Source organism: Amia ocellicauda, chromosome 5 (genome assembly GCF_036373705.1).
Source record: "Amia ocellicauda isolate fAmiCal2 chromosome 5, fAmiCal2.hap1, whole genome shotgun sequence".
In the NCBI taxonomy this organism is placed as follows: domain Eukaryota; kingdom Metazoa; phylum Chordata; class Actinopteri; order Amiiformes; family Amiidae; genus Amia; species Amia ocellicauda.
The window spans coordinates 25036152-25062920 of NC_089854.1; the positions used below are offsets into that span (position 1 = coordinate 25036152).

Below are 26769 nucleotides of genomic sequence, written 5' to 3' on the forward strand. Positions count from 1 at the left end.
CCCCAGCGTACGGGGATAATGTGCGTGTCATTGACCGTGAACAGGCTGTAAGCCAAGCCAAATTCTCTTTGGATTTAAAAATAAGCATTGGCCAACACACACTCTCCAACCCACACCGCCTGCCAGCGATTTATTTGTAGCCATATGATTTGTCAGTTAGCTGGCCACATCAATATAGATGCAGGAATTCACTCACAATCGACACTGTCTAACAATGCTCATGAGTCAATCTGCATTCAAAGTTTGCCATGCCAATAAATGACTGAATGTGCTCCTTGCCAATAGATACAGTTAGCAGACACTGCAGCACTTTCTAGTTTCCTGTGTGTGACAAACTGCTTAGGATGTGGGATCTGAGACTGCAATTATACTTTGTGCAACGATTTCAGCTTCTCTGTTGCAGTGGCAAGACAGGACAGCAACAAGGATCAAAAGATGAGAGAGAGGAGATGAGGCTCTGAAAAATATATAGTATTTTGAAACCGTTTTGATTTAGAACACATCTCGCCAAGGCCAGCTTGGCAGTTTACTCTTTAATATTCCCAAAATAAATCAATAGTTAAAGCACTTGAGCAAGTGCATAAGGGTTGTTTTCCATCTCCTCGGCTTTGAAAGGCGGCCTCAAAGAATGCTGCAGCTCGGGTGTTGGAGTGTACCACAGGGAGATGAAACGGGAAGAGTGTAAACTTCAGCCCGGGCCCCGCCTCCCCCTTCTCGTCCCGCACACTCCAACAACCTCCCTTCTCGACCGGCAGCGGCATCCCGAGAGAGCCTCCACTGCCTGCTACACCAAAACAGTGCTGAATAATTTACCAGCACCTCATCAATAGGGAAAAAGATGATAAAACATTTAAAAAGCCTCTTTAAAGATCACGGACAGACTTTTTAGGGCTCGCCATTACCATTTAATGGGCAAAGTTAATGGCTGATTTGAAGCGCGTGCTTTTATTGTGGCTTGGTGTTAAATCCCAGTCGATACAGAAAGAGACGTGTGGCCTTTTCAGACAGTATAAGAACACAAGAGCAGTGGAAACATATATCGATGCATGCGTTTTCTATGCCTGCTTCACAAACCTATGAACTATGCAGGGAACTATGTGCAGATGTCTGAGGTGTGCACCCACCCTCAAAGTACAAGCCCAGCTCACCTCTCTTCGGTGGACCCGAGGTTTTCAATCTCATTCGTGACCTCTGCTATCTCATCCTTTAGACGCTGTAAAGATAAAGCAAAGGGGAGACTGGGTGAGAAATAGTGGAAAGATTAGGGTGGAACAAGAAAAGAATGCAGGTATTATTTGGGTGTTTTTCTGACCATCTTGAGAGCATGGGATCAGATGACATCACAATGTGCTGCAGTCTGCCCAGGCTATTGTGCTGGACTGTACAGTGCACATGATGACTGGATGAGAGCCTTCCTTCTTCCAACCCCATAATCCCAGGGACACTAGGACCCAGAGGAGCGATCTGCACCAGAAGCACCCCATCAGGCCGAGACCTCCAAAGCATTATGGGAATGTTATTATAGACCTCCGATCACTTTTTATATCATTACTGGAATGAAAGGGACCCGTGTTCACTTTGATCAAATACAATACCCCCAGCCAGCCAGACAGCTAGGAACAAGGGCTGCTCTTGTGATCACATGCCACTCAGACAGGAAGGCTTTCCCGGCCCCAACAGGACCCTCACCCCGGCATTATGGGCAAGCAGCCACCCTTGAGACATATCAAGGGCCTTTTCTCTACTTTAAATAAACAAAATGCACAGCCCCAACACTCACAAACGTCAAGCTATGTCTTCACTCCCGAAACACATCCTCGGTTCCTGAGTGCAGATTGACTACCATCATTTCTCTCTCTCTCTGTATGCTCTGGATAAGCAGGCAGGCCCCAGCTTTAAAGTGAATAGGTGCTGTTTGTGTCCCTCAGGCTGCACATTAAGAGCCACTGGTGTTGGGAGTCCAGTGACAGCAACTTTCAACTTTCGCACGGGGTCCTTATGGTGTGCATGCGAGATCCGCCAGATAAATTATGTGCATTGTTCCCTAACTCAAAACGCCAGTAAAAGCAGACATATAAATCAGCACAAGCCATGTATGTTTAAATGTAGCAGCTGAAGAATAAGAGTCTCTTGCTCCATAATGGGCAGTAATAAAAAATGAAAGAGGAGAAAAAAGGGACACACACAGAATGAGAGGGGACAGGCACACACTGGGGTGACTCGCTCAGGACCTGTGCTGGGAAGTGCTGTATGGGAATAATGAATCGGTACCGTAGCAAATGATGTGCAAGCTCATCTGCCTAAACTTCAAAGGCTCTTTGAGGACTGAGCACAGAGAGAGCAGGCGGACCACTGACCGTAATACTGAGCTGGAACCTTTTCATGTCTGGTGCCACGCCTGCATTAAGCACAGAGCTGCTCGTGTGCAGGGATGAAGGGAGCTTGATTTTTTAAATTTGCCTCCCGCCCCAAACCACTGGCCCTTTGAAACCTTGAAACCTTTACATCTCAGCCCCCAAATAGAAGATGGGGGAGGGGGTCTGCTAGCTCTCTCTGCTGGGCAATACATTAGCACTCTATTATTTCTCTGGAGCCCTCAAAACAGATCAATAACCTACATTTATTTCCATAAGACAGCCCGACCACTGAGACCGAGGGGGAGTGAGAGAATGAGGGGTTGAGAGGGAAATCTTTATAAAAAAAAACTCTCTTTCTCCTCTTATGTCCCATTATTTCTAGTTGTAGTTTAATCTGGTCACTCTGTGTTCTTTGAAAAGACTGACTGGGTGAAGCTTCCCTGATAACCTGACGTGACCCAGTTTAGTCCTGGCTAAGCTGGCTTTTATTTACTTCTGACCCAGAAACTCCTCCAGGCCTGTCTAGTGTCACCAGAAGGGCCCACGTTCATAAAAACTTCCATGAAACAAAAATAAAATAAATGTATTCCATTAATTAAAAGATAAAAATAAAAAATCAGCTGCAGTGAGATAGTCCTGACACGGACACACCCAGGACATTTTCAGACAACCTTTCTACAGAGGGGCGACTGCCTGGCCACACTTCCTGCAGTGACTGAGCAGCGTGATGTGGGTTAATCTGAGCACCATGGGCCACCAGACGACCACAGCAGCAAAGCTCCTTGCGCTGCCAGGCACTGCCTCTAAAAATAGCACCAATCCCTTTATAGACACGCAAATAATTAAGACCGTGAATATTACCCCTATCATTCGCACTTTCAGATGCAATTATTAATCACAAAAAAAAAGAAAACTGCACATCTGCAGGCTTTTCCTCCCTCGGTCCTTCCTGTGTGGAGAAGACTGGTCACTGGCTGGAGTAATTACCGTGTCCCTGCTCCTTCCATTAATTTTGCATGTTGTGCTTAATATCCTTTGCAGTTCTTTTAAAAGACCACCTTCTGACCTCAATCAGAGCGCAGTTAATTTGTACTCCGGGGCCAGGAGGCTAACATTGCTTTCGCTGCTGTTAAGCTGCAGTGAACGTGGGATCGTCGGCCTGCTCTGTGGTGGGTAAAACAGGGTGGCACCAAGGTGAGTGCAATGGAAGGGCACAGAGCTCTGGCACAGCGTACATGGCAATACAGTGACTTCATAAGGACTGGGCACGGCAACAGCACAGGACCTGCCCGCCGCGTGGGTATAACTTTTAAAGGCCAAGCTAAACAAGACAGGTGAAAAAGTACCAAGCATCGGAATCGGTCTCCCCAGCCCCTCCCCCTCCCCCTCCCCTCTTCCTTCATCTCGTCACCTCTGAAAAGCTCTCTCAATGCCGGGGGACTTATGCTCTGAAAATGCATCCTCCCAAAAAATATATCTATATATTTTCACAAAGACATCTTTAATAAATTACAAGTAACTCAAAAGGGGACTAGGGAAAGCATCTAGCGTCTGACCTGAAATGCAGAGACTAGTGCACAGTCGTCATCTCACCCTTCCCTGTTCTGTAGGCTTCGGGGCAACCCGAAGCGTGTGGCAGACTCGGCACTCTCCCAAAATCCAGGTGGAGCTGTGGACTTTTGCCAACTGGCTACCCCGAATTTAACAGAAAACTGGTAAGCAGGTGCATGATCCCCATCGGAGTGCTCTAACTATCGCTAAGCAATAACGCAGTGGAAGTGCACCAACATGGCACAGCGTTCTGATGTCCTCTGCACATCCAAACACTTCCCTGTGACCGGACTCCAGGAAGCCAATGAATCTGAATCTCTGCCTTTCACTGTCCTTTCACGTGCACCCCCCTGCCGACTCTCCCTCTGTTTGCATTTGCTCTGCTTACTCTATGCAAACCTCAGATAAATGCAAATACGACAGGAGCCAAGGCAGTGAGATTTCAAAACAAACCTGCTCATGACTCAGCGGTTTCTTAATTACGCAAGAGGATGGTATTCAGCAGAGGTATAAGGGTTAAACGGCCCAAAGCTGGGTGGCAGATTGTTGCTCTAATCCACCTTCTTTATACTGAGCTGCAACTTCTACCAAAGCAACGAGGCATAAGAGACCATGAAACAGAAACAGAGACACACATTATTATCAATATATATATATATATATATATATATATATATATATATATATATATATATATATATACATACATACATACACACACACAGTACTGTGCAAACATTTTAGGCAGGTGTGAAAAAATGCTAAAGTGAGAATGCTTTTAAAAATAGACATGGTAATAGATTATATTTATCAATTAACTAAATGCAAAGTGAGTGAACAGAAGAAAAATCTACATCAAATCCATATTTGGTGTGACCACCCTTTGCCATCAATTCCTCTGGGTACACTTGCACAAAGTGAGGGATTTTGTAGGCATATAGTCAGGTGTTTGATTAAACAATTATACCAAACAGGTGCTAATGATCATCAATTCAATATGTAGGTTGAAACAATCATTAACTGAAACAGAAACAGCTGTGTAGGAGGAATAAAACTGTGTGAGGAACAGCCAAACTTGGCTAACAAGGTGAGGTTGCTGAAGACAGTTTACTGTCAAAACACCATGGCAAGAATGAGCACAGCAACAAGACACAAGGTTGTTATACTTCATCAGCAAGGTCTCTCCCAGGCAGAAATGTCAAGGCAGACAGGGGTTTCCAGATGTGCTGTGCAAGCTCTTTTGAAGAAGTACAAAGAAACGGGCAACGTTGAGGACCATAGACGCAATGGTCGGCCAAAGAAACTTACTGCAGCAGATGAAAGACACATCATGCTTACTTCCCTTCACAATCGGAACATGTCCAGCAGTGCCATCAGCTCAGAATTGGCAGAAAACAGTGGGACCCTGGTACACCCATCTAGTGTCCGGAGAAGTCTGGTCAGAAGTGGCCTTCATGGAAGACTTACAGCCAAAAAGCAATACCTCCGCCGTGGAAACAAGGCCAAGCGACTCAACTATGCATGAAAACACAGGAACTGGGGTGCAGAACAATGGCAGCAGGTGCTCTGGACTGATGAGTTAAAATTTGAAATATTTGGCTGTAGCAGAAGGCAGTTTGTTCGCTGAAGGGCTGGAGAGCGGAACACGAATGAGTGTCTGCAGGCAACAGTGAAGCATGGTGGAGGTTGCTTGCAAGTTTGGGGCTGCATTTCTGCAAATGGTGTTGGGGATTTGGTCAGAATTAGTGGTCTCCTCAATGCTGAGAAGTACAGGCAGATAATTATCCATCATGCGATACCATCAGGGAGGCATGTGATTGGCCCCAGATTTATTCTGCAGCATGACAATGACCCCAAACATACAGTGACAGTCATTAAGAACTATCTTCAGCGTGAAGAACAAGGAGTCCTGGAAGTGATGGTATGGCCCCCACAGAGACCTGATCTCAACATCAAGTCTTTCTGGGATTACATGGAGAGAAGCAACTGAGGCTGCCTAAATCCACAGAAGAATTGTGGTTAGTTCTCTAAGATGTTTGGGCCAACCTACCTGCCGAGCTCCTTCAAAAACTGTGTGCAAGTGTACCTAGAAGAATTGATGCTGTTTTGAAGGCAAAGGGTGGTCACACCAAATATTGATTTGATGTTGATTTTTCTTCTGTTCACTCACTTTGCATTTTGTTGATAAATATAATCTATTAACATGTCTATGAAAGCATTCTCACTTTACAGCATTTTTTCACACCTGCCTAAAACCTATGCATACACACACACACACACACACACACACACTGGAAGGCAGATTGTGCAAAGTCAAAAAAGCAGAGTGTCAGTAAAACCAGAGCACTTATTTGTGAAGTTCACATTGGCAGAGCTCAGTCACTCCAGTCCAGTCCAGCATTGGATGGGTATAAATCAGTGGTTTGGAGATGCGGGCTGGCCTCATATCTTCTTCCTGGGCTTCACTCCCAGACGTCAGTCTGCAAATCTACCCAAGGAGGCCAAAGCTGGGAGGAAGTGTGGCGTTTGTGAAGGGTGGTCGACAGTGGAGCTCGGCTGACTTTTTGGGTGGAAATACAGAATTGTACAACGGAGCGACTGCTGTAGGTTTCACCTGCTAGAGGAATGCGGAGACCCTGTTGTAAAGACTCCTTGACACAAAAATCCATGCACAGCCGCTTCCGGGAGACAGACTTCGGTTACGTGCTGCTGTGAGGTTCCTTACATGATTTTACATTACAGTTAGCCTAATTAGAGACTACAGCAGGGTGCAAGAGGGACTGTGATTAGGTTTGTCCAATAACCATCACACATGCTGCATTGATCCTGCTGAATCAGTCGTAATTGCTACAATGGAAACCTCATTATTACTAACAAATACCCCGTGCCCCATGGCTAATGGAGCAGAAGAGTCAAAGGAAGCCAAAATACAACAACAAATCTATGCATTATGCAGCAGCAAACGGCAACAGGAGCCAGAGAAGGACTGGCACAGCCCCGCAGAAGTGATTTTACCTCTTTGAGAGAAAGACACAGAATCGCTGCACTTTGAAGCCCATTCTTCACCAGCCCAAACCAGGCCACTCGAGCTCAGAATTTCCCAACCAGTGTGCCATTGGCCTGCCATCAGATCAGGTGTGGCAGAGGAAACATTTAAAAAAAGAATAAACATCTGATTTACTTAATTGAAAGGCATTCCTGGCAGAATTAAAGATTGGTGTGCGGCAAATAATTTTAAATAGGTGTGCTTTATTGCATTATGAAACTATAAAAAAGAATGAGCTCATTAGCAAAACACCTAGTCCTAAATAACACTGATGATGGTATGGTATCAATAAGTTAACAGACCCAGTTCATCTGTAGGATGAACAGTTGTCAAAGTTATGGTAATATTTGTCTGAGATTTTGAGTAGAACAATTTCCATGTAGTACAAAATCCTCTTTTGCCGTTCAGCCAGATGAACACACGGCCACATAGCTGACCTGGTTCCTGTAGTCGTGCAGACTTGTCTAAGGCGCACCAAGACACACAGACCCTCACACACAAGCATCAGTCACTCGGTGTGCTCAATGGGGGGGAAATTGCAGACAGCTTGGCCTGTATCTTCTAGGTCAGGGGGCTTTCTAGCAGGTCTGTCTTGCAGAGACTTCGAGGCTTCAAGGCTGCGGCCTCTCCACACAGCGCCTGGAGGGCCCATCAATACGCTCATCAGCTAAGAACATCTGAAGGCCTACAAGGAATTCAGTGAATTTCATGCCTGCAGGTATTTCAGTTTTACTTTTCCGTTTTGTTTTTGCTCATATCCCTAAATCCAAGGTTTAAAGCACAACAGTCTAGTACACTGGGCCGACTGCACATGCCACAGGCAAAGTGTCAACTTGGATATTGATTGCAGACATGGGAGGCAGAATGAAGGTTTCCATTTGTCCATCCGAGTCACTCAGCAGTCCTCAAAAAAAAGAGTGTATTCAAGGCCTGGCCTATCACAACATTCCTCGGATATTTGCGTCCACAAACAAAAGCAGGGCTTGTTTAAGGAGACCTTGACCCATCTCTGGAGTTGGACTACAGAGGGCTGTGGGTGCAGGCCGACCCCGTTCAGATGATGGTATTTGTCAGTCAGCAACATTGCACCACTTTACCGTTTTGAATAATCTGACCAGAAATGACGAGGCATTTCCCTCTTGCAAGCCTTTAGGACCAGAAGTCTAATAAATAAATACAAAAAGTGCACAGAAAGCTCAACATCCAACACCGATTAGCTGTGCCAGGATGTTATTCTGAGGGACAAGCAGCAGTAAAGTACATTTTGAACAAAACAAACACACAAAATCTAAACATGTAGCAGGATTGTGGTTTGGGTTACATTTTAATAAAAATTTGTGTAATTTTTAAAAGGCCAACAGTAGTCAATTTGTAGTGATTCCACATTCCAATTGCATAACCGAATCAGTGTAATTACATTTATTCATTGGATTTAAGTCCCATCTGCTCTGTAGGACTCTGAGCAGCCTTCTAGTCATTCGATTCACAGGGTATGAGGAAACACGAGTCCGGATTATCGCCCCCTCCACAATGTGTGCAGCAGCCCCACTGTTGCACTAGTGCACTACCACACTACCAAAGGACAACTTATACATATCCCCAGATACAGAAATGAAGTGGGAGATAAAAATGCCATTTGTAAAGCTGAGCCTAACTGGTAACAAGAGTGGTATGCATCTAGGGTTGTGGTGTTAATTAAAAAAAACTGAGCTAGAACACATTCGGTGCTAATTTCCATGCAGATGCTTCAGCACTCTAGAACCCCAAAGAAACTGGAACAACAGTGACAAAGAAGATTCATTATAAATAAAAAGCAAATCCACTTCAGAAATCACTGCTCTGTGATGCACGCAAAGTCCCTCACCTCACCCGCAATGACAATGGCAGTTTTGAAACTTGAAATTTTCCAAAACATGTGGGCCACTTTTACAGGGGGCTGAAATATTCCAAAGATTCAATAAATGCCAGAATGCAGTAATAAGAGTTTGGAAAGAAATAAATATTTAAATAAAAAACTTAAAATGTAGACAGAGCCTCTTGAGGTCTGGAGTTGTCTCACTACCTGTCTGGGTTCTGAAGACGTGTAGAGATGCCACACCATCGAAAGAGGGACCAGCTTAACAATGCTGCTGACTCACTGACCGTAAGATGGAGAGTGACTGGTGGACACACATGAGCGCAGACTGGCACACTGTAACTGTGCAACAGGTAGACGGGCAAGAAGATGGATATAATCAGACAAAAGAGGCCAACCGAAATTGACCAACCGATGCACAGACAGACAGAGATATGCACCTGAATATCCTCCAGCAGCTCCTGCTTGCGCCGGCGGATGTTCTCCAGCTCTTGCTGCTCCTCTGGAGTGAGGTCGTCAGGGACTGGGGAAGAGAGACAGAGAGGGAAACCTGGTCAGTCAATGTGCCAACTCCACCACAGGGCTCATGATGAGAAACACACTGCAGTATCACTGAATAATGATGCTAGCAAGACGACAAGACATTGGATTCTCCCTCTGTGGAAAAAAAATCTTTTTTTTTTTTTAAGACACTGGAGCGAACCACTTATGCTGACAAAGCAGAGCACAAAGATATGAATTAAATCAGAACTGTGATATTTCTCTCTCTTTTTGGTTTTCTGTTTTTAATAAAGGACTTGCCATTGGCAGTTTTGTTTAACAATGCTGGAGAAAGAGTGTTTGACGAATGCAGCAGAATCGATAACCAAGAGAAAACTGGATGTTAAAACTGGTTACAGGAGGACAGCACTTACATATATTGAGAATTACCAGGACTGATGGCAACCTGCCAAAACACATTTCTGTGTTTACAAACACAATCTACATCCGTCACGTACACAATAATAATGGCTGGGGGAAATGATAGTGGAGCCAAGCAGGCAAAAAGCTCATTTTATTAGCAAAATTGAGGATTACAGCCATATGCCTTTATAACTAGAAATCTGTCTGTACCTTGAAATCCAAGGTCAGGTATAGATCAAACACTAATAGCATATATATTACGCATCAACAATCTGAGGACCTGATTAAAAATATGTTTAAGCTCAAGTACAAGAGTTTTCTATATTATTAAATAAATAAATAAATAAATAAATAAATAAATAAAATAAATACTGTTTATTAGGTAATGACCTAAAATATCCCACTCTGGATTAGACCTTGCCTTTAATTGCAGGGCACAGATCAGATGCTCCCACTCAAGGAAAAATAAACTAAATTAAAAATCCACTGGATGTGATTAAGTCGTCCTCTGAGGGTAAACACCACTATTGCACCTGCAGGACCGGGGAACACAGACCTGTGTCCGATGGCAGGGCTGTAATTAAGTGGCGTTTCAGTGAAAACATGATGAACATTTTCTGCAGCGACAATAATGAAGCGCAGTGCCCCATCAGGGCGCTCTTTGACACGGGATGATTAATCTTGAAGGCCTGCACTGAAGGAGAGCTCAAAATAAACCCCGTAGTCACCATTAGCACCAGCAGCAGGAGCTATGGGGGTGGGGGGGGGTACTGCCTGCCTGCCTGCCTGCCTGCCTGCCAGACAAGTGGCATATTTGGTACAAGCCTTCAGCAAGCAATGGGTGCTTATACACTTAGACAGCAAATCCAGAAGCAACACCATAGGAAACAAAATATGGGCAATTATAGCTCTGAAAGCCAACAAACCCAAAAGTGCATTACATAACACTACAGTGTTAGAGCACAAGTTTGAACTGGTTATTTTAACTACAAACAGGAACAAACACTGTTAAAAATAAAAATGCATTGACTGGTACAAGACCTATTCAGTGAACTGCAGGCAGGTGCACAGCTCATCTTTGCTGTCAGAGACTACGTTGCCTAATGCAGCCGAGTCATATGCTTTGACAACACTGACTAGTTATTTGCATGATGTAAACAGGAGCAGGTGGAGGAAAAAGTGGACTGACCTTGGACCTCCTGTTACAGGAACCTTGGCAACAGGCCACAGATTAAAGAGTGAGGCAGGCATGCAAGCAAACCATTGGACTGATCTGTATTGACATTCTCAGTGTGGTAATGTCACACGCAGGGCATTTTATTGGTTTCTGTGTTCGTAAGTGCTCCCCCTTGATGCAGTTCCTCTTCTTCACCTAACAGCAAGGGGTGAGACTGGTTTTAAACTCACCACACTCACCATTGCTGCTTGAAAGTCAACAGGACTCTGACCAAAATAATCTCTGCCGTCCTTGGGCTGCAGCAGATCATGAGATTGGCCTCCCGTTAACTTCCTGCCAGTGCTGCCGAACACTGAGCAATGCTTTACTGCACAGCCTGTATCTCCCTCCCTCACAGAAGCACTCATCTGGTCCAACTTCACAAAAGCCTCTTGGTCACGTGACCACTAACCCCATGACCTGGTTTCTGACTGACTTTAAATCCTTTACGGTGGCCTGTGGGAGTTCACAGGTCCTGACCCTGAGCTGCACAGGCCAGACCCACAGGAGTATTGGCTGAACTTGCCCTGGCAGTTGTCGTCACCCAGCACATAGTGGGAGTTGAAACAGGCCCCTGCTGTTTGATATGCCACCCATAAGGGCTAAACTGTAATCCAGTAGCCATCTGAACAACCTGACATTTGTTCCTGTCATGTGCTACAAAGATATATGGACTTATTTAGAGGGGCTTTTACTGAAGTGGATATGGTGACTGTTATCTCAATCATATCCTGTGTTCCAGCCAGGCATGGTAATTGGGGCTGCAGTACAAATGACTACAAGTTGTAAGAGCTGTGGGCACGGGCGAGCCTGGAAGACTTGGAGTAGCCAGTCCCATTTCAGTGCTGCATGCAGAGCTACAGAGAACAGCCACAGGGTTCATGTTGCGTCTTATAATGGGGATCACGTTCTTCTGCTGAGAGGTATTATGAGGAGAGGAGTCACGATCACAATCATAGCTTGTTCTGGGTTGCGCAGGGAACAGGAGAACACTGCATTATTAATGAGAGTGAACACAGATGCAGAAATTGAAAAGTTGGGGCAGGTTTTTCTGCTGTTCACCCCCCTCCTATTCTTACATTCTGTAGGTACCTTATAAGAAAGGTAGTGTTTTTAATTTTTTATCTTGAGTATATGCATTACAATAAACAAGATATCAGACTATGGTTTAGTTATTTTTGCAATAAAGCATCCCTTTGGCTTTGCCGTGGTCTAAAGGTGGTTATGATCCTAAATTTGCCATCTGTGACTAAAACAAGCACAACCTGACAGCATCAAACAGCCACAATCAAAGACAGGTCTCTGCGCTCTTTAGAAAGACATCTCACCACCCTGCTCCTACTAGACTGCTGGTTACCTAGGCAACACGCAGCATGTTTGCAAGCTCCTATTATCACCATGGCAACCCGCAGTCTCCTCTCTCTTCGAATCCAGTTTGGATTTTGCCAGGGAGGCTTCAGAAGGCAAAAACTGACACCCAGGAAAGCAAGGGAGTGAAGAAAAAACACACGCATTCATATAGTTCTCATATACACAGCATGGACACTTTTAACCCTCCAGACAGACTAAACATCTCCCTACTGATAATATTTCTGGCACTATTTTTGGACAATGTGTAGAGCAGCCCCGGTTGGGAAGGCTGTAGTAATTGGGGAGTAAGGCTGAAACAGTAGCACATAGCAGACAGCAGAAACGCACACGGGGAAAGGGGTGCCGTGCAAATAAACTGTGGTGTTGTGACAGGCCCCAGCAGCCCAGCTCATTAGACAAAATCAAATCAAAGTCAGGCTTCCAACTACCTCAGGGGCTTCAAGTCATACAAGCACAACGGGGGACTAAAACACTGCTGAAACATGGAGGGAGGCCAAATGTACCTCTTGAGAGCCAAGATGCTTTCTGCAGCAGCCTTAGCCTGGGCGGGTGTCACATGTGCCTGGAACAGGACACTGCTCTTGCCGATCTGAAGACCCATGTTCATACACAACATGCAACAACGAGATAAAGAAACAATCCTGATGATACAAAAGAGACGTACGCTCTGAGGTCTGCATTGTTGTACCGTATGTAGCATATGACCTTCTGTATGCCTGTGTTATCTGGAGATGAACAGCCACTGTCTGTCAGAAGCTAGTTTGACAGCAACATAAAGTTAGGACATTAGGCTAGTTGCCTAAACTGAGTGAGTCAACAGACACCTCTGCTGTGGATCAGCATTGCAAACACAGCAGACGCTCAGGAGTAAGGCAAGGCAACACGTCATCTCTCTGGTCCAGGGAAGAGCTTCTTGGGTAGCCGCTAAATCCCAAGTGAGAGCTAGCAGGCAAATTCCTTCCACTCCAGCGGACAAAGACAGCCAGTTCATGCTGCATATCACTGTGGCTTATTTGTACAGTGTGATGATATGTACAGAACAAGGAAGCTGTTTCTATATAGATATTTATTTTCTAGGAATTTTATGTGAGTGGCATTTTTTTTTTGGCATTACTTGCCCTTACACATCTGAACGGGCCTGGAGTGCAGTATGGGACGGATCATGTGCATAGTTACTGGGCCTTCCTCTCCAACCCTCCGTGCACCACCAGCTTGCACTCCAGTTAGAGTCCGGAGAACAGGGACACGCCAGTGAAGAATTCAAAACCTGCTGCCAGGAATGAGGGCGACAATCCCACGTGGCCGAGAGCGCTGTTCTGTAGGTCTCTTTGTTAAGGTGACTGTAAAGATTTTCAATTGAGCAGTTAAATCCGGCATGACATGGATTAGCGCACGCTGGCTTCTGGAAGTCACAGGCCAGAATGATGAATAGGACTCCTTCTTTTCCAGTACTTTACATAAAAGGTTTGAGAAATATTTAAGCTTTGAGCTTTTAACGATCTAATGCAAGGAAAGCATTGCCAAACGCTGATGATGGGAAGTCTGTAAAACCTGGAGCTTCATCAAAAGCACTGAAGAGGCAGACACTATTAGATTTGCCGCCACTTTTTTTCAGACAAAAATGCCGATATTATTTGTGGGAACAAAACAAAAAAAAACAACCACACACAGACATGTAGAACTGCAATTAGTTTAAGCTGGTTTAAAAATAAGGTCTGAAATAACGAAGTCGTTTGGGTGGATGTGCTACATTTCAGGAATTTGTTCAAAATAGAGAATTGTATTTCACTCTGCACACCACAACCACCCACAGGCTACATTTTTTTTAAACCCCAATGTAACCACTTACCACCTCAGCAAGGCAGAAATAAATCACTTGTTTTGCTTTTTTCTCTCATAAGTAATAAGAAATGTCTGTAGACAGACATTGAGAAAGATTTCAGGATAAAGAGTTATTGAGGTCCATTAAATAAAGCCTTTCTGGTTCTTGATTCATCTTCCTTAACAGTTCCAGCAGAACCATATAAACCCTTCAATGAAATGCTTCTTTCTCTGGAAAACCTGCTGTAAATCTGTAGACAGACACGGGAGCTGGGACACACAGCTCACAGTGACACTCGCCAGTATTGGTCTAGTGGTTGTTTTGAGCAGGCAGTCCAATAACAATGCACCGTAGCTGTCCCGGGAGTGCGGGAAACACAAATGCATCTGGCCTCTCTGTTCCCATCGACGATTAAAGGCATTTAGTGCATGCATTCGGAAGCAGACAATTACCCCAGCCTTTGTTAATCCACACATCATTGTTTGGGAGGGGAGGGGTGGGGAGAAGCACAGCAGGGTGCTGCATACTCTCGCAGTTCGAGCAGAAGCGTGCCACTAATGCATAGGCTGTTGGAGATGTCCTAATAGCAAAGGCCTTTTCAACAGTGCCAGAGGGGGAAGTCAGAGGTATCCAACTTGTATTCCCATAGTTTCCCACTACATCTAAAAGTACTAATCAGGTAATGTGTTGCGTACCGCAGCTGCCCTGTGTTGCTCTCTGGCGGGAGCGGGCAGCTGTCACAGCATTGGGCACAGTGTGTGGCGCAGTCACCCACACTGGGAAGCATGGTGTGCTCTGCCCGCAGGGGCTCACAATCACAGAGAGAGCGAGTGCTGCTGGGAACCGAGATGGTCGGTAAACTCCTGCTTCATACTCGAGAAGGAGAAGGGAGAGAGCTAAAGCCACACGAATGACAGTGCTTACGTATGTAAAGTCTGGCTACTTCAGAAAAACTCAACTGTCTTGCTTTCGATTACATCAACATATCCTGGACAAAGCCCCCCCCCAAAAAAAAATCACTCCTAGAAAGAGAAGCTGGAATTTAATCTTCTGTTTTTCATTCTCTCCTAACTAAACCGCCTTTATTTTGTGGGATTCACGCCCCCTTAGCTCCCATATTCCCAACATCATGTCTGCACATTGTGGACTCACTGCGAGTCTCTAAACAGTTCATTTAGAAGTGCAACACCCTGCTCACCCGCCTTCCTATAACAGTATAAAAACTAAATAAAACAGAACACCTCTATCCAAAAAAATAATAATTCAGCTGTACCCTACATATGGAGTCCGTGTGCTCCCATATGGATTAATTCCAAGACAAAAGGAGCAGCCCTATATAGGTGATAGTCAAGTATCGTGGTTGAGAGATGCAGATTTTCTATATAAATATAACTGGCCCTGAAGTAGCTTGGCACAGCTCAGGGACTGTAAGAGGACTCCAGCGGCAATATTTTTAGCCATTCGAGAACTTGCCCGGAATTGCTAAGGCAATCCAACTTTGGCTCTTCCTGCATCTCTCTGCCGCCCCTCACTTCGTCACCCATTAACCCTGGAGTCATCGGTTCTGTGCCGAGAGAGATCTGGTCACCATCTCCCCCTTTTCTCCGTTTCTTCAAAACATACTGACACAGACCAGTGAAGAAAAATAAAACATATTTGTCTGCAATGAATAGATGCAATTCAAACAAGCAGTACTCAAAAACAAGTCAGTGTAAAGATGTAGCAACACTTGACACAGCAGCTGATTAGATTCCCCCATCCCCCCCCAGGTTTGACTTGGCTTTCCAATAAAGAAAAGTACAGAAACTTGAGTCTTACTACAAAAGGGGACTTTCAACAGGGACCTTCTCAGAACCTCAATACGGGCAGTGGGGCTATACACACTCTTTGAGGGCATTGTTGGGAAACTCTCACTGCAGTTACTTCCTATTTACACTGACCGAGCAGTGGAAATGCCCTTCTTTGCTATCCAATCAAAAACAAAAATGGCTGTGTTTTAGACACCTAATGCAGAATGTTGCAGGGAAAAAGATCTACCACGCACACTGCAAAACTGAAAACTACAAAGACCACCAACACGGACTGTGCGAGATGCCCTGCTGTGAAATTCACACACAACACAAAACACACAAGATCACTTCGGTGAGCTAGGTCTTGTGATGTGTGGTGAGGTCATTAACAACAAAGAAATACAGAATATAAGATTTGATTGATGTCATGCACAGCTGGGAGACCCCTTCCCCACCACCCCCCGACTACAACGTCTGACAGGATAACATTACGCTCTCTGTAATAACACATCTAGTAAAACACAATTAAAAAAAAATGAGTAAAAACTCATCCATAACTAACCCTGGGAGTGTTGCCGTTTCAGCTATATCGGACTCCTGAGAGAAAAATATCACACGGGCAGAAACCCATTGCAACGAACCTCCATCATAGATTGGAACATGTACCAAAGTCATTCATACCTCATCATAAATCACTACTGACAAATAAAGAGCAACACTTCAGGAAATGCACTCAGCTTGAAAAGGACTCCATCTGCCACCATAAAACAGCCCTCGCACGACACACCATTTTCACAAGTCACGCTTTTTTCTCTTTCTTTCTTTCTTTTCCTTCCCTCTACCCCCTTCTACCCCCTCCCTGTGCTGAAGAACTCGCGTGGGATAAACATTTCCTCCGAAGACTCTGTGCTTCAATGACTCAAGCCAAGCTAATAACTGAACTGCCATTTTTTTTTTTTCTTCATATAAAGTTTACAAATACCAGGGAATTTCACAATATCCCCCCCGACAGCTCACAATCCCAAAACAAGAGCTAAAGCAGGGAGCCTCCTTCCGTTGTCATGGATACGCTGGCCTGCTTTCCTTTGCTACAGCAAAACCATGCACTGCGCGGTGCGAGCACGTGCGGGAGAGTCTAGGGGCGCTCTCGGCCCGGCCAGCAGCACCCGTCTTCATTGGCAGGGAAATGGCTGGTGGGGTGGAATAAAACAAACAACCGTCCAAAACATCATGTCAATGAGCCACTGATCTAAAAGCACAGCAAAATCGCTGTCACTGCTTTGAAACAAGAAAACAAAAATAATTACATTTTGCTCAATCTTTTATCTTGCTTGGGATGTGATCATTTTGTAGAACCTGCCTGCAGCATAAAGATACAGAAAATAACAATGACAGTCCTCTGACCTAGACCGCTAGACCACTGCCTGAAGGCAAAAACCAGGAGGCCATCTGAGCGACCTCCCAGGATAACACAGACAAGAGTCACGGCAGCTCACACCTGTAAAACTGCTGGGTTATTCCCGTACCCATTTCACACTTCAGCACCAGGTGCACTGCGGCGACACACGCAAGCAGAACTGCGCAACAGTAACAGGATTACAAGACGACTTTAAAGTAGTTTCGAAGCACATGCATACCGACTGAACAACCTAAACCTTGAGCCTATTCATCTACAAAATGGTCAAAAACAGACAAAAAGAGAGGGATATGGAGTCTGCAAATAAAACAAATCCTGCTCATTCAGCGGTGACGTGACTGATAGGGATTCAGTCTCTGTAGTATCTGTATTTTGATTGTCACATTCGCGCGCAGTCCATCACACCACAGGCTTCGAGCTGAACACACCCCACTTCTCCAGCCCGCCCATCAGCCCCTCCCAAATTCCGACACCCTGCATCTTCTCAAGCTTCTAAAAACAGGACATCCACCTCCGGAAAAACAACAAACTAGAGAATTGTGCATTCTGGGACACCAGGAGCTCTGATAACATCACTCTGGGGTTCCAGGCAGCCAAAGCCACCCAGTCTGGGAGGTTCATTGCTACGTGTGCTCTTCAGCATAAGCACGGACATGGACGTTTCCCCACACGATTACTTTTTGTGACTCTGGCTCACGTTTCTCCTTTACTGGTGATTGCATATTTAAAGCCAACTGTACCATATAACACATGCTAAACTAGATTTTAGTTAAGTTAAACAAATATGAAACCTCCTAACAGTCTGTATTATAGGCCTGGCACAAGATGTTGCAGCGAGGTGTAAAGGTTGGGTTGCTGTGTGTGCGGGCTCTGTCAGATGTGCGCGCACACACACACACACACACACAAAAAGTAACCTTTCTGTAGAAAAGCTAATAGAATTTGCAATACCAATTAAGGAAATTCCCTAATCACCCTGCCTATCCTCGAAGGATGAGTTGCCTTTTTGGCAAAGTCAATGCAAACTGTGAGATGAGCTTCCTTCCTGTGCAGCTCTTATCGGTTTCTGAGAAACATCCAGGGCTTCGGCCATCACAGCTGACACTCTGGGTCCCACATGACTCCTCTCCATTCCTACAAAGGGCTTCTCTTTAACATCCTCTAAGTCAATGTGTTCATGTCTCAAAAAGCACAGCCAGCATTGAAGTACTCCCAGCTGACACTCAGTCTTGACCATGTGGTTTCTATGCCTCTGTACAGCACAGGTGTAAAAACCAGCCCATACCTCACCACTCTATTGACACACACCTAAGCACATACATAGAGCTGTCCACCTCCTGCCCGTGCAACCCCGCACCTCTATCAAGAACGCAGTACAAAGCACATTCCTTCTGCTACTGAATTACAACACTGACATCAGAAAGGACAATGAGATCATAAATTAACTTGCGTCGGATTCCTTGTGGTCACAGCAAAACCTGCCTTTCGCGTGAAACCAGGCCCGTTTGTGCGGGATTCCTAGAAGTTAAAGACCAAAGGGGTAAAGGTCCCTTCTCTCGGTAAAGAACTTACGGGAATTCCAGAACCAGGAAGGTCGTGGGTTTCACTTGTAGTCCACTGACAGGGCAATTTCCCAGGAAGCCAATCGCTGCAAAACTGGGGTTCAGCCAGCCAGGTCTAGCCATTGAACCCAGTCTTCTCTGTGCTAAAGAGAACAGTACCCAGTCTCTGGTGAAATCATTCCCTTGCAATGACCACATGTGGCCAGCTTCTGAATACACTACACTCAGATATAATCCTTTAGTAGCAGCCCCACATTACAGGTACTACGTTCATCAAAAACATCAATAACGCTTGTCCACCATACAGGCTCCTTAAGACACGCTCCATATTTTCGTGTAGGCAGACTGTTTACTGTATACAGATCATGCACACTGCCACACGTGAAAGACTGCTGTAACTGTACATGCTTCCAGGCTGTCAACAAAACACTGCTTCTTTCTTTGTAATCTCTCCACTCAGAATAACAGATGAGCCCACAGTGTTATTGGACAATATGTATAATCACTTAACAGATTTATCAACAGGAATGAAAAGCCTTTTACATTTTCTATTTTTTGTCTTAGGCGACGGGTTCAAACCAAATCCAAATAGACCTTTAGATTATCAAACAAAATGTACTTAATTTAGAGCATTGGAAACAACATTAAAGACACAGCAACCTGTAGGCAAATTTTCATGGCTAATGCTGCCCTTTGTTTTGAAAGAAAACTACAGCCTAATAATATTAGGAAACAGACATCTGACACTTGTTAGCAGAAACAGACAAAATCAATATCAATTTCCATACCAGAATACACGATCCTTACAAGGGGACACCATGTGAGTTATGTGCTGCTCTCTCGCTCCCTCCCTTCTCTCTCTCTATTCTGGTGTCCTTGTACAGTACCCTGTGTGCCGTCCCCTCAGCAATCCCCAGCTCTCAATCTGGTGTTTAATAATATCCCCCCGGCCATCAGCTCTGACAGGCATCCATTAGTAATCCTGGGGACTCCATCCGCAGCGAGTGAGAACCCACGAGTCCCCGCAGCTGCTCCACACACAAGCACAGCGCCGGCAGTCAGTACAGTAGTGTCCAGGACAGAGATAACCAAGCCTGCTCAGTGTGTTCAGCTACATCTGGAGATCCCCCCTGCTCCCTCCTTCCCATGCTCCCTCCCTCCCTCCCTCCTTCTCATTTCCGTGAATGTGATTAGCATAGTAGCTCCACCCTGTGATTTCATTCTCCTCTCTCTCTCTCTCTCTCACCTCCACTAACACAGCACTCCGTGTTACAGATCTCAGCCCTTGTTGTGCAGTGGCTTTGTAAATTGTTAGAACACATCACTGGCAAAGACACACCCTTGAAAAATCAGGTTTACTATTGAATTCACAATTCCTGTGTGTTCACTGTAGAGAGCAGGTGTGTGTGTGTGGAGGGGGCTGATGCCTTGAAAAGAGAAAATGGGTTTGCTTCCTATTAACCATGCAAAGTGTGCATGCAGGGGAATCTCCAAGGAGGATTGAGAACCTTATAAGCACACTAACGTATATGCGCAGTTGCAGTGTATATGTATGCACACACACATACAAACTTAAAATGCCTCTTAAATCGGTGTATACTGTATATTTCACTAGAAAGTGGAGCAGGCAGCGTGTAGTGCGTACCCTCTGATCACCGTCCACTCTCTGGAATGCAGTCTGTGAGTCAGGGCTTCTCAGAAGTGATTCAGGAAGGGATGATGAAAAGAGACTGTGACTCTGTGAGCACAACTGACAGGGGGATAGTAAGTCATGATTCATTTCCTAATTTCACATATACCCCGATACATACTGCACCTAGATTACTGTTGTGCTTCACAACACAGAACACAAAATTACCTGTAAAATAAACCCTAGAAAATTCAAATTCAAAGAAAGTCCTCTATCAATCTTTATAAGCAGATAATAGAATAATACCAGAATAAAAGAAAGCACACACTCAGTGGTGAATCCAGAGCAAGCCGGGAGAGAGGCAGGGGACAGACGGTCATGCTTCAGACAGGCTGTGGTCCAGGGGGTCCGTCTTGAGATTATCCAGGTCAGGCCTTTGCCCCGGGGGAACTGACACTCCAAATCAGTGTTCCGAGCCAGGAATTAAGTTTTCGGGGTTCTCTCTGACATAATGAAGACGTACAAGAAAGCAAACGCCTTGAGATGAGATGGCCGGCTCCAGCCATTCTGACAATTTCCCTAATTACCTGATGTCAGCATCCTTCACCCCACCCAGCATGCCTTTGTGTGTTAGAATGAGGTGTAACTGCACACACACTCGCTCTTCCCACAATACCTAGATCAGTCTGCCAGAGAGCCCTGTTTAAGGACCGGATGAGCACAGAGATGGGCTGATATTGCATTTACTGAGCTAAAGATGATAAGCATACAAATCCAAGTTTATTTATTTGTATAATTATTATTTATTTATTTTTAAGTGTTCTGATCTGTCTGTCAGTGAGAACAATGTCTCATCAGTTCCAAAATAGAAAGAATTGAACTGCTATGATATCAAAGGATCCATCTCAAATCAAGAGAGAAAAACAAGCAGATTGCCCAAGCCAGTGCCGTTTCTCCAGCCTTGTCAATAACTCTCTAGCTCAGACTCCTAACGAAGTTCAAAAGTTGCATGAGAGCTGTGTGTGGGTGGAGAACCTGTTGTCTCCCACTGTATAACACTGCTGGCGCTGGAGACTGAAGCTCTCTGCGGCAGTACAGGTCCGCAGGTGGATGAGTCTCAGTCTCAGCACATAACTGGTTTTAATATTACATCCCCCTTTCATTTTCCCATTTGGGCGCTGGCGGCCGTACAACCCAAACTCTCAGTTCAGGCCGGGCTGAGGTTGCAGTGCTGCGGGTGTCTCAACGGTTAACCAGAGAGAGTGCTGCCAATTAAAACAAGCTAATAAACAACTGGTATCCCAAAATTCTAACTATTATGCATACACTGTGTGTATGTGTGTGTTGGTAGTTTGTGATTTGTCATTTGATCTTCAAATTAATGGCCAACTCCTTTTACAGGCATGTTAAAGCATTCCTTTCACAGCAAGTGTTCCTTTAGGTTCAGTTGTAAACATGTTCTGAGACATATTCCCAGGTTAAACTGATATGAAATACATTCACAGTCCACAGAGCATCTCGAGAGACTATGAGCTCAGACAAATGTTTAGGAGTGATTATGTATCGGTCAGAAATGTTGTGCTTTTATAACAAAGGCTGAATCACTTCAGTGGGCTGCCCTGGGCCCAGAGTGGGCCTCCTCTTTAAACAAACAGGGACATAGCTGTGCTGTATAAACATCCTGGAGCACGGAGTCTCACACAGCACACACCGGCCTGCATTGTCAAGCTCTTACTGCTGTTGGAGCTCCCCCTACAGGACAGACACTGTAAAGCCACTGTCTAGTCAGTGGCTGACTAGAACTGTCAAATCATGGTACAAGGAACCTCACAAGTCATTCAATTACACCGTTTTAAATCAATACATGTCTTCTCCATTTCCTTCCATTTCATTTTTTTTTTTGTCTTCCACACTAAGACCACGAAACAGATTTTACAAGTTTCTGTAATTAGTTGCAAATCCTCTAAACTGGCTTGAAACAGAAAGCATTTCACATGGAACCACTCAACTGATCCAGTTTTCCATAATATTAATAATGCTGATAAAAAAAAAGTCTCCTGCTGCATACAATCCTTTAAAGTCCCTGTGCTGTCCACTAATAGTTCTGCATATAGTACAATTATATTAAATACAGCAGGCTCATTGTATATTATAGATATTTGTAATTTTCTGCAATGTAAGTTACTGCCTTGAATCTAAAAAATATATGAATCACAGCAGGGAATCTTTTAATATAAAATAATATATATACATTAAAAAAAGCTGATTGTTTCATGTTAAGTACATTAGCTTCCAAATTAGCTTTCCCCTCAAAGCTAAATATTGTATTCATTTTCACATGCTTCCCTTGGCCCGAACTCATTATGGCATGTGGCAGTTTCCACTTCATCTGTTTGAGATAGCAGCAATATTAGGATTTGATTATTATTATAGATGTATTATTATTTTTAATCAGAGCTCAATACAGCAAGAGAGAGTAAAGTGGACTGGAATTGGCCAAGCCCTGATATAGACCCCGAAGCCAAACGTTAGATGTAGTGTGTAGACTGCTGTATTTAGGTGGTACCTCAACTGCAGATCTTTAAAGCAGGGAAATTCAGAAGTAAACGCAGACCATGTGTAGCTTCTCTCTTCCCTCTATGCCCCGCCGGTCTCTTTAAGGACGTTACTGTCATGCGTCAAAAGGCTGCATTTCCTGATGGGGCCCATCGTGCCTGGTGCTTCCTGTTGGGCTCGTATCCCACCGTACTGCCCCACGTGTGAAAGAGTGCACTGTCCAGCCAGACTGTGAGAAAGTCACACCGCTCCACACCCTGCCCGCTCGGAGACAAAACCAAGAAGCGACTTTGTGGTGCTCTCACATCAGCACCGTCAGCACAAAGCAGAACGCACGGCACAACTCCAGCAGCTTTTTAACCCCATGTCCCAAAGAGGCTGGATATTCCTGAGGAACACCATCAGTCATGCTCTGCCCATCTATGTTTCCAGCTCTTCAAACACTAAGGATTTATAGACATTTACACAGATTTACAGAAGATCTGTGAACGTGCTGCCAGAAACTAGTACTTCTCATCACTTATGGGAAGCGTGTTCTGTTTCCTGTACCTGACACCTACACCCAAGTTCCCAACAACTACACCCAGCAAGACATTCCATCGTGCTATGAACCGCCATCGCTTTAATTAATCAAGAGACTCAAAAATTATTTTGAAACGGTGGGCAGTATAAAATAATGACAAAGACTGAAAAGGCAGGCTAAGTAGGTCACCCCTGGGGGATATAAGGTACACTGGCTGCCGAGAGCCTAGCAAGAAGTTAACAAGAAGGACAGAGAAAGTGAGAGAGACGCAGGAAAGCACATCAGATTTCAAAGCATGAATGATGACAGCAGCATCCTGGCAGTGGGCTGACAGCTGCACCCAGAACCTCATGACGCACGGGTTGTGGGTGCTGCCGTGTTCAAATCACTCTTAAAGCACCCAACCCTTTCGTCTGGCCCCCATGGTGAGCTACATAATTTGCTTATAGCAGCATGTGTTCCGCCGAAAACAAGAGAATCTTTACAAAAGACAAGCCAAAATCTTCACACTTGTGTGCCAAAAACATTTCGGATGAAAGATGTTAAAAAAATAAATACATTATTAACACAAAACAAAGCAGTCCCCCTAACAGAGAAAGTTCACGTAAACATTTAATTTTGTATGTTGTTGGTGTTGGTGATAATTACAGTATCTCTTCAGTCTTAAAGGTACGGTGGGTCTCTTCATCAAACAACAGCTATGAAGAACAGAAAACCTGCCACCACCCAAACCGACCATCACGTAAAGGCAGAAAGCTTGCGATACAAGGAGCCTAAGTGCTGCCCGGGTGGCGGGCTTCAACAGCAGAAAAAAATGAAATATTACTGGTTCTATGTGTCATAAATCCAAGTCTAAGGAAGTAGAGAGCCCTAGCCAAGCACTGTCAGAGGAGTGTCTGAGTGACTGCAGACGTCTAGGGAGGGACATGTCACACCCGACCGGTTCAGAAGAGTTTGGTCGTCCCAGAACCTGTGTGGACGAATCCCGCTTGGCACAGGATGCTCTGATTAACGTCTGCATCTTCCTTTCATAACCCTTCCACAGTTCTTTCGAAATCGAGTCTATTAAAAGAATTCCAGAGGGCACCAGGACATTTTTAGCAAGAATGGACTTGTAGAATCCAGAGAAGGTGTTTTGTGGATGACTTCAGCTGCAGGTGTGCAAGTGTTGGTTTTATTAGTGCGCATGCGCACAAGTGTAGTACACGACACCCAGAAGGGGATTCCTTCACAGACTCACAAGAGCATCCCTAAGCACTTTCACTGTGAATACTGTCTCACACCTTACGTTACACATTAGGCAAGTGGAAGAAATCAATAATAAAAAAAAAAAGAAACCCGTGTGTTGTACAATACAGTCACAAGATTTCAATAAAAAACTTTTGCGAACCTATAAGAATATTCCTTCTGCAACCGAATCGATCATGCAGTGGAAGTAGTGCCATAGAATAAATAAGCAGTTTATTATTCATAACTCTCTAAATACTTGCCAAATACGGAAAGGAGAGTCAAAGTGCCATACAGTCATACTTGCGTATCTAGTATGTGCTGTGTTTTGAATTCAGATTACAAACCCATCTCCACACACTCCCTATAATTCTAAGCTAAGGTTTACTGCTTTTCTTCTGAATACTAAATAAAACTATGAACACTGATGATACACAACAGAACTCTGAATTTGAATTACCTAAAAGTATGTTTCTACAAAACTGCTGAGAAATCATGACACGTCCAGTAATAGGATTTATTGCAGTGCCAAAAATATCCTACTGGCCATAGCAGTCAATACAAAAAAATAAAAAATAAATAAACCCATCCAAAACAGCGTCGACCCTAGAGAGAAATCCGCAATCTAGAATGTGATCAAAACAGACAGGTGCTAATGACGGCGTCTCCTTACATTAGCGGGTTTGCCTTTCATATGCACATCATAATTATAAACTATTTCCTGCATTTAGTGAAAACTGCCTTGGCCGAGCATTGGAAACCACAAGAAAACAAAAACACGTGAAATCAAGACCTCTTCACTAAAGTCTGGTGGGACAGGCGAAAAGATAATGCAGGATTTCTTAAGAGCTTCAAGCATGGCAAATTGAAATCCCTTAGATTGCACTGTCAGCGTAGTATCTGTAGTTAATAAACCAGGATGAATTATCCTGCTGAGCAATACAATTATGAATTGTGTGCATTGTAGACTTACAATGCAAAAATAGGTCATTAATGAGTAGGATGCTCAGTTTATAATATTTGCTCAGGAAACTCACTTTACATGGTGTTGCACTTCTAAAACAGGCTAGATTACACAATGACTAAACTTTCCAGGAAAGTGCAAAATGTAGATCAGCCAAAAGCAAGACCTCAGGAGAGTTACATTTGACCAGTTTAGGTAAGGGATGTATGTAAAAAGGTCAAACATTTAGGCGTGTTACTGAACCTGAAGGTATTTGGGCCCTTTTTTTGAGAGAGAGAGAGAGAGAGAGAGAGACAGCAAAGACAGGACTATACTGACAGCTGATTCATAATCATCTAGTGTCTGAGTAGCAACATGGTTGATGGGGAGGGGGGCAAAACTGACACTGAAAGTGGCATAATTTAGGAGGGGAAAAAACACTTTATCTGCTTGTTTCCCTAGACTCTGTAGATTTCCTTCCAAATTGATACTTATGAAAACCATTAGTTTTAATATGGGCAGATGACAAGACTTGAGTACACCCACCCCTTTCAAATGGCAGGCAAAGCACTTAATGTAGCTGAAGCACACACATTGCTTCTTTTCTTCCCCATCAGTTAGCAAGAAACAAAAGCAATAAGAATTGCACTGAAAATCACTGATGACCTGAAGGATGTTTAAAGTTTTACAGTGATGTTTTGTCTTTGCATATAACAGCTGAAGATCACAAGAAAAACTATAACTGCTTAATGCAGATGAACAGAAAATTGCACTGCATCCAAGTACAATAAAATGGAATTAAAAATAGACTGGATAGTATCCTAGGATCACTTAGTTATTAATGGACACCAAATGAGCATGATGGGTTGAACAGCCTCCTCTCATTTGTAAACTTTATGTTCTAGCTTCAACCAAGTTTTCAGCAGAAATATTTTATTTAAATTGGGGGGGCAAATAACCTTAGGTTGACATGTAATAAAAGACTGCATAACCTTTCTAT

The 26769-nt window shown here is 44.2% G+C and overlaps 1 protein-coding gene across 4 annotated transcripts in view; it reads right to left on the reverse strand.

Annotated features, from left to right (window-relative positions):
* cyth1b (cytohesin 1b) overlaps nucleotides 1–26769 on the reverse strand; it is a 91412-nt gene that overhangs the window by 17851 nt on the left and 46792 nt on the right. For 3 of the 4 annotated variants that reach the window (XM_066704495.1, XM_066704493.1, XM_066704494.1), the window contains exons 2-3: nucleotides 9250–9332; nucleotides 1149–1213 (exon numbers count right to left, since the gene is read on the reverse strand). In XM_066704495.1, the coding sequence (XP_066560592.1) occupies nucleotides 1149–1213; nucleotides 9250–9332 (148 nt within the window). Of the gene's footprint in view, nucleotides 1–1148; nucleotides 1214–9249; nucleotides 9333–19678; nucleotides 19968–26769 lie in introns of those variants that run through there. The other variant, XM_066704496.1, reaches the window with a different exon arrangement.